This window comes from Dermacentor variabilis, chromosome 10, assembly GCF_050947875.1.
Source record: "Dermacentor variabilis isolate Ectoservices chromosome 10, ASM5094787v1, whole genome shotgun sequence".
NCBI lineage: Eukaryota > Metazoa > Arthropoda > Arachnida > Ixodida > Ixodidae > Dermacentor > Dermacentor variabilis.
In genome coordinates this window covers 46,098,905-46,111,005 of record NC_134577.1, presented here as the reverse complement: position 1 = coordinate 46,111,005, position 12,101 = coordinate 46,098,905, and the positions used below count along the sequence as shown (strand labels likewise).

Here is a 12,101-nt window from a genome sequence, read left to right as displayed (position 1 = left end):
TTCCGATGCTGCGCGTTAGTTGGGCGTCTGCAGGGGAGACATTTAATTGAATTAATTAAATTCCGGGGGTTATACGTGCCCAAAACTCCGATATAGGATTATGAGGCGCGCCGTGGTAGGGGCGGGGCACTCCGGATTAATTTTCACTACTCGGGTTCTTTAACGTGCATTCACTGCCTGGTACACGAGCGTTTTTTTTTTTTTTTGTATTCCTCCCCCATCGGAATGCGACCGCCGAGGCTGCAGATGAAACCCGCGACCTAGAACTCGGCAGCTCAGCGCCATAGCCGCCTGGCTACCGCGGCGGGGGATGCGACATATTCATCAAATAAGTCTATTCGAAGTAAGCTTCACTGAATTGTAATGCTGCTCACTCTGTACTGTGAACCACCGAACCCAGCCATAGTCACAAGCTAAGAATGCAGCGGTCGCCGCTGAAAGGAGTGTTACATACGTGCGCGAGCCCTCGCCCAGTTTACAGGCGACAGCTTGTATTGTGCCACGTGTGTCAGCGACGTACTCATGTAATAAATATTTCAGCGACATACTCCTGTAGTAGCTTATGACTTGATTGCTGGCCAGGTTTATAGGTGTTCGTTGGGAAGGATGCGTAGCCGAGACGGACATCAAAATGTGGGCACTATAGTCGTCAGTGAGTTCGTTAACGTTAATATTCTTTCCACATTAATTACTTGCGGATCCATGCTGCAGTTGCGGAAACGAAGCCGGTCAGTAACCAAGGCATGTCAGCTGTAATTACGAAGTCATGCACCACACGTTCTTGAGATACTCGTCCCCAAGATGTGACACGAAAATACCGTATTTATTCTTATCTAAGTACCCCTTTTAGAGTCTATGCCATGCAGACCTAAGTTGGTGGGAAGATTGAAGGCAAATAAAACATCGGCGTTCACATTTTCTCTCTCTGTGTGTGTGTGTGTGTGTGTGTGTGTGTCTTATTTAATGCGCAGCGCTCTTGTAGAATGTAGACCGGTTTTTGCTACCAGGCGTCTGACTGTTTTCGTGGGCCGATCCTGAAGGCAGGGCAACGTCTCAAACAGTGACCCTGGACTGCATTTGGAACGCGCAGCTGCTATCTAAAGCCCACATAGCGCTCAATGTGATCTTCAGGCGGATCGCTGATGAAACAGCGTGCAATCACTCATCGCTTGACATATCCGTTCTCGTATTCTAGGCATAGCGTACCTGGGTTCTCCCACAAGTGACGGCAGCAGTGACGCACATTGGGCTTGTTACGCCCTAATAAGCGGCGAATCCGCCAGTGAAGCGACCAATGATGTCACCGGTGAAAACACGATCGAAACCGCGATCATTGAACCGATGCACATTGAGCAATTACGTATGTCATGTGATGCACGTTGTATAATTGTCATACTATACAACAGTGTAAAATTGTGCATAATCATCATCCCTAACCATGCGATGTCATATAAACATTCCATCTTCACAACCAGCGCCATATACGTTTGGCTTCAGAAAATCACCACGGCTAGTGAGTGCCTGTCTAGTACCAAACAACAATGCTCCGCATTACTCAGCGTCCAACTGGATTCGTGGTGGCCAATATGTTCCTCGTTTTGTTCTTTTGCTCTTCTCTCGTTAAAAGTGGGTAAAGTTCTTAGATTCAGGTGGTGGTTAAAGTCGAGATACAACAAACTCCATGGTGTTTGTTTGGTATTTTTTTTTTTTTTGAAGAAGAATTTTATTTATTCACTCACGAAAATAAAAGCGCAGTAACAAGATATACAGGAGGAGGTCCCAAAGCTCAAGGCTGTAAGGGGACCACCCGCAGTGCCTAAGAAAGGCTTTCTGCGAAAATGATGCCAAAAACGCCAAATGCGTTTCGGAGCAAGTATTTGCAGATATATCTCCAAAGCCTCATCATTACTATTTAGCGGATATGCGCTGAACACTGACCGTATTCAACTCCACAATGCAGCAGCAGCGTCGGGTTGATTATTCCGGGATTAATATTATTTGTGGCCCGCTTGCGTCGTTCCTCGGCTAACACCACGTAATCGACGAGCCTGACGAGACGCAATCTTACCAAGGGCGTCGAGATGCATGTTGTAGCGTTTACCGGAACGCGCAAGTCAAGGTCCTCCCGCTCTTCCCGCCGAGCTTCGATTTGGTAATCACAGGTCAAAGAATCGTACTCTGCAATGTGTCGCAAGTTTTCAGGTTTGGCGGGGCTAAAATTTATTGACGACATTCCGAAGTTCATGTTAGGTCAAAAAGTGTGTTTTCGTTCTTAAACTATAGCCAATAGAATTTATCTTGAGAGCGCGCCCAGGTCGGGTATCAGTTGCCGGCTTCCCACCCCTTCCCAATTTTCGGTTGCTTTTACCTTGACTTGTTACTCAGTGGCTGAGAGAATTAACTGCCACAATTCGTGAAAGGAGGAGAAAACAGAAAGCCAGGAGGGTTAGCCAGATGGATCGTTCGGTTGGCTACCCTGCGCTGGGGAAATGGGATGAGGTATTGAAAGAAAGGACGCGGCAAACGCAAAAGGAGAGAGAGAGAGAGAGAGAGAGAGAGAGAGAGAGAGAGAGAGAGAGAGAGAGAGAGAGAGAGAGAGAGAGAGAGAGAGAGCGTTCACGTGCAGCGTATTATTCACATGGTGTCTATACGCGCCTTCCCAGGTCCGTTGGTCACAGGAAAGTCGTTAGAGCACGCGTAACTTTCTGGGTTGACACCTGAACCCTGGACTCTGCTGAGGGTCGACCGTCCGGTCCAGGGCTTCTCTGTCACCTCCCTACGTTGCGATACATGCTAAAGGAATCCATGGCCTTGCGCGCCCGTTTCGTTATGCGCGCGTTTCTTGCGGCGCATTTCGTGACGCCCACGTGCCTGTCGTGTCCAGGATCGAGACGCGGCCTGCGGACACCGTAGACGTGGAGCGAGCTGCCGAAGAGGCGACTCGCGCCCTCGACCTGCTGTTGAGCAACCAATTCGGGGAGGCGCTCAAGCGCATGAAGCCCAAGTGAGTGCATCCTAACAAAGTGTTTTTTTTTTTTTACCTCATTACAGTGTAATGGGACGCGAAACGAACTGAAGTGCATAGCACAAGGAGAGAAACAGGACAGAAAAGAGCGCCAATACTGTGCCGTTCCTGTCCCGTTATACGGTCTTAACTTCAAATTTAGTACTACACCGTAATACACCGCAATGTGTATAAGCCAGCTAGCCCGTTAATGAGTAGTAATAAATGGGTATTTGACTCTTTAGCATAGTGGCTACCGTTCTGCCGTTAAAGGAGTAGACTGACGCGACGTTTTCTATCAGCATGACTAGCTGTTTCCGGTGCGAATGCGAATATAACTCTTTGCAGGCTTATGCTGCGGTCAGCTAGGCGCCAAACCTTCATTTCGTGAGATTTCTTCCCGCTTGGGGCTTTCAGCGAAACGCATTTGACTCATTCTGTATATATGCGCTGTTCATATCGCGTGTTGACAAGATGTTTACTTTATCGAGTCTATGTCATAAAGTCTATGTCATAGTCTGTGTTATAAAGAAGAAAAAAACTCAGTTTTCTGGAACAGAAAAAGAAATCTAAGCGAAATAATCTTTGTAGTTTGGGCTGAAATAAATTTTGTGTTGTAAAAATGTTTAATCTCTGTTTTCTTTCTGTTTGTTTCACAGTTATTACCACGGTAAATTACTGCTTTGCTCGAACGGTGCTGGATGTAAGCGTTGCCATATTCTTTGTTGTGCGCAGGGCCCACGAAAGCATGTACCACGCACTGGGGCAGTCCACCATCATGTTCATGCAGGCGGTGCTCACCATAGACATGGTACGATTCTTTCCTCCGCCGCTCGCGTAATGCAATGTAATCCTTTGTTTCTTTTTCATGGGGTCATTGGAACAGGACGTACTTATCGGGAAACGGACTACGCAAAAATGGTGAACTTGCTATAGTGTCACGGGCACCCGGGACATAACATTAAGTGGGTAAACGTATCGGCGTGAAAAGTACCATAGCGAAGTTCTACTGTATAGATAGATTAAGTGGAGATCCGGGGCCGTTATCATGTTATGGACTTTATTATTATTATTATTATTATTATTATTATTTCTTGTTGCGCCGGCACAAGTTATGTCATTATATTCGCAAAACGTTAAAGGAAAGTAATGCCTAAGAAAGGACGTAATAAATCCTCCAATCGGGCGTGTTTTCTGGCTTGGAATGTCTCAAGTTAGGCAGGAAACAGCACCGTACAACGCGCTCTGTAAGAAGACATTTTCTTCTTGTATCACGCCAGTTAAAAAAAAAAAAAAAAAAGAAAAGAAAGAAAGCCATATCCGCGTACTAAAATTGGTGTCCGTGCCGCGCTGTATACCACAACGCCTGTCGCGCAGCTTTTTCTGGGAAAGGCGTCGATATTCAGGTATTCAGCCAGGCATATATGCAGGTATTCAGCCAAGGAATCTTGGTGTAGAGAAGACGAAACACGGCCGAACGCCGCGTAAATTGACACGTTTAAGCTTAGTGACAACTAGCACTACTACTACTAAAAGTTGGCACCCCTTGGGATATATATATTTTTTTTGTCCCCAAAAGAATCGTTGTCATCCACATTGCGTGCCTTTTCTTTCTTTAACGGTGCGCGCCCGGTGCTTTCATGTCACGAGCGGCATGCGCGTTTATCTTGCGTGACTTAGTATTCTCGACGGGAAAGTAGCGAGCGCAGAGTTTTTTTCGAGAAAGGAAACGCAAGCGAGACCACAGACGACGACTGTTTTTGTTGTGGGACAGAGATACACCCCAGAGGGGAGGGTGTAAACTGTTTTTCAAGAGTGTACGCCACTAAGGGTTACAGACTGGATTCCAAGACAAGGGAAGCGTAGCAGGGGGCTGCAGAAAGTTAGGTGAGCGGATGAGATTAAGAAGATTGCAGCGACAGCATGGGCACAATTGGAACTTGACCGGGGTAGTTGGAGAAGTATGGGAGAGGCCTTTGCCCTGCAGTGGGCGTAGCCAGGCTGCTGCTGCTGCTGCTGCTGCTGCTGCTGCTGCTGCTGCTGCTGCTGCTGCTGATGATGATGATGACACCAGTGTACCGCATATGGTGATTCGGCGATTTGCGCTTGCTTGATTTCGCAGAGCGACATCAAGAGTGCGCAGGAAGCGATCCGGCAGGGCGTCGAAGTGTGCAACCGGATGCGCCGCAGAACCTCGGCCGTGGCGCGGATGCTGCTCCGGCCGGACTACAACACCTACACCATGCGTGAGTCCGGGCCTCTCTCCGCGTCCCCCTGTAAAGTGGCCCGCTATAATGTTCATTGAACTAGGCGGAAATACGTCTCGGGTGTGTACGTGGAACACACCGGTGCGTCTTTTAAGATATTCACTGCGTACAAGTTCAAACTTTTCCTTATCCACTTTCGTGAAGTCGCTCGCTTTCATTTTTTACTCATTTCGCCCTGAATGCAGCAGAGAGAGAGAGAGAGAGAGAGAGAGAGAGAGAGACGCTCATATCCCTTCAAAAAGACTGAAAAAGAAACGCTAAATCAGTTTCGACCTCAGCGCCGGCACGTCAGTGTGACGTCACGAATTTCAAAGTACTGCTTCGTATGTTTGGTTGTTGTGGCGCAGAAAACTTACTCGAGACTTGCTAAGTTCAGTCTTTAGTTCCTCTTGAATACAATGTAGTTTATCTTTACCGACGAACGAAATTAATAAAAAAGTAACTAGGCCCGCGTGGATGCCGTTCAAATCCGTGACGTCACGGCGCCCTTGTGAGCGAGGGAGGAGTTAGGACTGGGTACAGCAAGATGGGCAGAAAGCACGATGGGCAATTATCGACAGCCTTCACGCTCGTGTTGACAGTCTAAAACTGTGCCACAACGAGGCTCGGAGGAGATGCCCAGATGTAAACATTGTTACGTCACTGTTACTTGGGTACATTTTGCCGGTGTCTTCGAACAGCAGCGTTCGACACGCGCGAGGAATTGATCTGGAATCAAAGCGACGTTTCAAGTTAAGCGTTCATTGCTCCTTGGTTGACGTGTGAGCGTTGGTGAACCGCAGCTGCCCCTATATAACGGAAAGTTACATTCGCAACACAAAGACCCAGTTTGGTTCGCGTTACACTGCTCTGCATCGCACTGTTCTGAATCGCCTGCCGCGATTCGGCCTCGCAGAGGAAATCCACGCGGAACTGTGCTACGCCGAGTGCCTTCTGGAGAACGCCATCCTGACCTTCGTCGAAGATCAGAGCCTGGTGACATTCATCAAGGGAGGACTCAAGATCCGGTCTTGTTACCAGTCTTACAAGTGAGATCCCGACTTCAGGTTGTTTTGAAAACATTCGCAACGTGTACTGAGCCTCACCAGACTGGGTGTTCATTCATTCATTCATTCATTCATTCATTCATTCATTCATTCATTCATTCATTCATTCATTCATTCATTCATTCATTCATTCATTCATTCCCTGGACAATACAAAGATAGTGTTAGTACTCGTACATACTAACTGCTGCCATAGTATTTTCTCCACCGAAATGGTGGTTGGAAACAGACGCACCTTCAATGTGGCGATCGGTGTTCGAGCGGTGATCGAAGGGTGCTATACGAGCCATTATAAGCGCGAAGAAACAAGTGCACGCTGCAGGGCGCGATTGCGGTGTCGCTTACGATAAGGTTAAACACGGAATCTTCTGTCCTTGCATGCAGTCCTTTTCTTCTGGCGATTCGCCAACGATAAGAGAAGCACATTAGGTTTAACAGATGTTTTCATTTTTCACGGCATTGAAATATTGAAAGAACTGTGGCACGGGCCTTCGAAAACAAGCCGCGTTCCCGCGACTTATTTATGCGGAAAAAGCCGCAACCCGGCATGCGTAGACGCTTGCGCTATAGTTGGGCTTCGCCGCACAAACACAGATAGTGCGGAAAAGCACGCTTGCAGTCTCGTGGCAGATGGCGGCGACGGGCGTTTCGTTTCCGGCCGTTGGTTTTTATGTGCGGCCATTCTTCATGCACGGCAAACTTTCCCCCGCGGATATTGCCTCGCTGAATTTTAAAGTTTTTTTGAGTTTGTGTATCTGTTGTACTTTTTAACATATTCCTTTGGTGCCGAGTCGCCGCGTTATGCGCACGTTCTTTTTCAGTATCGCTATCATGACTCGAAAACGTCGACTTCGGACCGGCGGAAAGATCTGCCATGCAAAGTGCCTCTGTAACATAACTATGCAGAAGAGTGATATTATATTCATCGCGCATAATGTGGTCATGCCTTGGTACTATAACGAAGGGTGCAGTGTCGCGGAGTTGCGAGAAAGGATTTTTTGAGCGCGCGCCGATTTTACGGGGGTGTGCTGAAGCACTAAAAGCGCCACCGCTTACTCGACCAGGATAAAAGATTGCGTTAGGGGGCATTAGTCGCATCATTGGCCCTTGATTGAAGAAGAAGGCTGGTGGTGAAGGCGTGCACCATTTATTATACGAGCAACTTGCGTTTTAGCCACAACACTGTCCTCAAACTGTTTCCTAAGTGCAGTAAGTGTTCATGACATGTGTTCACTTATTAAATTGTGTTATCCGTTTGCATTGCTTTACCGTGTTCTGCGAGATAATTTTGTTCGCAACTATAGAAACAGAATTATTGTGTGTGTCGTGCGGCATGTAGCTGTCATGTCACGGGACTGTATTCATGTCATGCTGCACGCTACATTGTGTGAATGAACGATTAATTGTTTGATGTTGCTGGCTTGTTGGAGTTGGAAGTTCTCACTGTGCAGGCTACGCACAGAGGCTTTTCGCATGCCTGTCGTAGGCATTGAAGCGTTTCCCCATTGTTTGCAGGGAATGCATGCAAATGCTGGCAACAAGGAACTGGGAGAGTTCGAAGGAAAAGGAACACTTTGAGAGTGGTGTTCACTTGGGCGTTGGTGCATTTAACCTGGTGAGTGTGCCATTTCTCTTGCCTGTTGTTCTGGTAGTTGATTTGATGCTAACATGCCAGCCTGTTAGCTAATCTGCTTGTCATTGTTCTGTTGCAGCTGATTTCTCAACTTCCATCGCGGATCATGAAGCTCCTGGAATTCATAGGATTCTCCGGAAACAAGGTGGGGCTTCAACAAGTGCAGGCACACAGTGATATTATTGTTTTATCTTCGTTTCAGGTATTAATAAAAAACACAGAAACTAGCTATTCAGGCAGAAAGCTCTTATTGGCATTTACGTTCTTGCGTGTGCACTATCATGTGTGAGTGCACATGCAATGTTTACAGGGTATTTTGTATTGTGCTATAAGCATTCAGTGGCTACTTCCTACATAAGATTACAATTCTGTAATTTACCCATATTATGCATTACTCCCTACATAACATTATCTGATCGATCTGGTCTTCATACTCATTTGTGTACTTTTGATGGAGGCTGAGCAATGGAAGTAACAGTGTTGTCCCAAATTTCTGAAGGTGCAGCTGACTGTGATGGGATGTTAAATTGCAGGTGCTGGGATTGCGAGAACTAGAAGAAGGCTGCATGATGCAAGACTACCTCCGTGGGCCTCTGTGCAGTATTGTGCTTGTGGCATATCACACGTTCGTCCTCTACATCCTGGGTAAGCAGCACACCATGTATTTGCACTTATAAGGCCATTCTGTTAAGTAATTCCACATTCAGAAACACCAGCTGCAGAAAAAAATAATTGTGTTTCTTGTTTAGAAAGTGCCTCGTGAGCTAAACCTTTATCTGTGTTTGAAGGCATCAACTTTGCATTTTGGCAAGTACAACAGGACCCTTGTGACCTGCTCCCAGCCATTGTATACATATTTCCGACTGCTGTGTTGCATTTTTTCTGTTCTGGTGCAAAGACCATATATGCTTCTTACATTGGTGATATGCTTTTTTATCTTTTACAGAAGCTTTTTTCTGTAGACAACTGAAAGATGTATAGAAGGTGTTCTGCTATGCAGTCAAACCTGAATAGCCAAAATGGCTGTAACAAATTATTGGACATAACTAAGTAATTCTAAAATGTTTCTTGCCAATATCAGCCTGTAAGAAAATATACATTTAACGAATATTGGATATTTATTTTTTATTTATTTATTGTACCTTCAAGGTTCAAAGGCATTACAGAAGGGAGTGCAACGAAATACAAAACATGTACAGATGACAGGTTATAATAATGAAAAAAAAAATAATAAAAAATACAGATTAACAAAAGTATTCTTCAATAGTAGTTCTAAAAGCAGATGTATTGGTTATGTTAACAATTGAGGCCAGCAAATGATTCTATTAATTGGTAGTTTTAGGAATAAATGACTGAAAAAATAGGTTCATGCGACAATGTTATTTTCGTGCCGGGTGCTATTTCATTTGATGAGGTTCCATTTGTTGACCTGCTTGATTTGAGACATGTGAATGTCAAATTCTATTTCCATTTGCCAAGCACAATGCATATTTTGCACTTTATCATGCGGGTTGTACTTAAGCACTGCTGAGAGCAAGTTTTTCTTTATGAATGCATTTTGTCTTACAACGAAGACTTACTTTTTACTTATTATTTTTTTTAGGACTTGGTGACGGAGATTTAGAACTTTCGGAAAGGCTAGTGAAAGGCCTTTTAAGTAAATATCCAAAGGTAAGCTGACAACAGCTCATTTTTGTTCAGCCGCTGCAGTTCTCTCAGTAATGCCATGAAATTTCACTCTTGGGCAAACTTTCAGTTGTCATGCAGTGCTTTTGCACTAATTATATCTTTGGGTCTTTCTTATATTTCCAGGGTGTGCTCAGTTTGTTTTTCAATGCAAGGATGCATCAGGTCAAGGGCCAGATAGAAAATGTAAGTTGTTCACTTTTTATTGATACCGGGTGCCTCAGCGAAGACTTTAAATGACCTCGAAGAATTTCAAGAGTGAATGATTAAAAATGATGGAGTTCAAATAATGAGCCTTTTCTCTGCAGCAGTGGGTTATTTTGTCTGGAAAACAATAGTTGTCCAGCAATCACTGATTCATCTGTTCAGTACACAGTGTACGCTGATTGTATTTTTTATCTCAGTAGTTAATTAAAATTATTGCAAAATCGAAATGGAAGTCGGTCAGTGCTCAAGGCATACTCATTTACAAAGAATCCCTACATTAGGACCACTTTTGGGGTATCTCTCACTGAACTTGTGGCAAGCGCAATTGGTGTTCTATGTACCATTTTTCTGCAAAACCTTTTTGAAGTGCCATCCAATCCCCTGCACTTTCACCACTTTCACATAACTACCTATTATGTCTCAACACCGCAAAGGCGTTAATTGGACATTTGCCACATGTCAAACCACCACCCAACCCTCAGAGTCTATCCAGACATTAAGGCAGTGTGGACATTGACTGTTGAAGGGTCCGACAAAAGGCACTCACCCCACCATTATCTGGAAGCCTGAGCAAAGGATGAAAAGGAGGGGGACAATGACGACGAACTGGGTGTCGCCAGTTGCTTTCTTGCCACAGATTCCAAACCAGTCTCTTCGGAGGCGGAATTACTGTGGGTCGTTGCGAGCACGGGCATGGTATTGCAATGGAGTCATTGATTATTATTTGCTGCTGGACAGATTCCCTAGTCGACTCGCCTACGGAAGATGGCAGGATTAAAAGCGGAGACTTTTTGTGAACGGGGACAGAGGTTCCTGATGTGAACTTGGGCATCTAACTTGCTCCTGCATGGAGTGAAATTCCGTACTGGAGCCGTGTAACTAAGCCAATAAACCCCTTTTCTTCATTTTCTACAACCTGACATAGCAGTTGATTGGCTTCCATGCCTTGAATGCCACCCTAGGCCGCGACACCCCATACCCTCTCTCCAGTAGCTGACTATAGGAAGCACTTATCTGAATCAGCTGCACCTGATGAAATTCATTGAAAAGGGGGGTATTCTGTAAGTGTCCACATAGTGGACTGTCCATTTTGGCCACTGCCATTTGGCTGGAGCTGAACCAGTGAGAAGGAAACTGGCTGTTGGTGCCTGTTTCCTTCTCACAGTGGCACACAAGTCCAGACAATAGCCAATGAGCCCTTCGGCAGCAGCTGAAATGGACGTGTCCACTAGGTGGACATATACACAATACCCCCCTCCTTGAGGCCTGCTATCATGCTGCCAATAGAACCTTAGACTGACGGCCGTCAAAAAGCACTACACCCAGCGATTAAAAATAAAGAGGTGTTTTCTTTTTAAATTTTGAGTGGCAAAGCCACGTGGAAAGCCATTATGGTTTGGGGCACATAACGGGGGACAACATTATTGAAGTGTTATTTTCAGGACTGCTACAGGGCAGGCATGTGTTGAATGTCTGCCAGCATCAGTTCCACAATTGCAACTCGTGTGCCACTAGAAGATCAATTAGTAAAGTTCAGCTAATTAAGTTGCAACATTAGTACTGTATTTAGGAAATGTGCAAAAATACAGACTGATCACAGGAAGGCTTGGAATATTTGCTTTAGCAGATATGCTTTCTGTGAACAGCTGATATTAACGTAATTTAAACTGCTCTCTCTTTTTCAGGGAATAAACCAGTATTATGAAGCAATTGAGGCACAGAATGAGTGGATTCCTTTCCATTATATTTGCTACTGGGAACTACTTTGGTGCCATTGGTAAGTGCTTGCAACTCCCTTCTTTATCTCTTTACACTACAGGCAGCTTAATTTTTTACAAGAATGTTAATTTTCGTTAATGACCCCTTGATATTTGATAAACTGCACCGGCACACAAGTCGTCCTGCCACAGAAATGAAATTGGTCATTTCAACCATCTCTCAAAATTTACTGCCCATGAATTGTTCTGGAACTTCAACACTGAATGAAATTATGAAAAATTGAGCTTATGAAGAAGCCCTTTACAAGATTTGTTCCAAAGAAATATATGCGTGGAGGAGCATGCATGAAAGTTATACCATGCCCTTTTGGTGCTTCTCAACGTGTTGTATTTGTGTTCCTCTTAATGTTTCTCCTAGAACATGTACTTCAAAGAAAAGTCATGTCAATTCATGGATGTAATTACAAATTGTATGGTAGTCTTCATACAGCATGGCAAAGTGCAGTAGGCTGGGGTTCTTGATTTCGGGAAGGGTACGTGT

At 45.1% G+C, this 12,101-nt stretch overlaps 1 protein-coding gene across 1 annotated transcript in view; it reads left to right on the top strand.

Annotated features, from left to right (window-relative positions):
• The window catches only part of LOC142560464 (tetratricopeptide repeat protein 39B-like), a 71,842-nt gene that overhangs the window by 51,481 nt on the left and 8,260 nt on the right, over positions 1-12,101 (top strand). The window contains exons 3-12 of the mRNA XM_075672596.1: positions 2,885-3,004; positions 3,740-3,815; positions 5,127-5,250; positions 6,167-6,299; positions 7,832-7,931; positions 8,029-8,094; positions 8,483-8,594; positions 9,553-9,620; positions 9,762-9,821; positions 11,528-11,619. Coding sequence (XP_075528711.1) covers positions 2,885-3,004; positions 3,740-3,815; positions 5,127-5,250; positions 6,167-6,299; positions 7,832-7,931; positions 8,029-8,094; positions 8,483-8,594; positions 9,553-9,620; positions 9,762-9,821; positions 11,528-11,619 — 951 coding nt within the window. The remainder of the gene's footprint in view (positions 1-2,884; positions 3,005-3,739; positions 3,816-5,126; positions 5,251-6,166; positions 6,300-7,831; positions 7,932-8,028; positions 8,095-8,482; positions 8,595-9,552; positions 9,621-9,761; positions 9,822-11,527; positions 11,620-12,101) is intronic.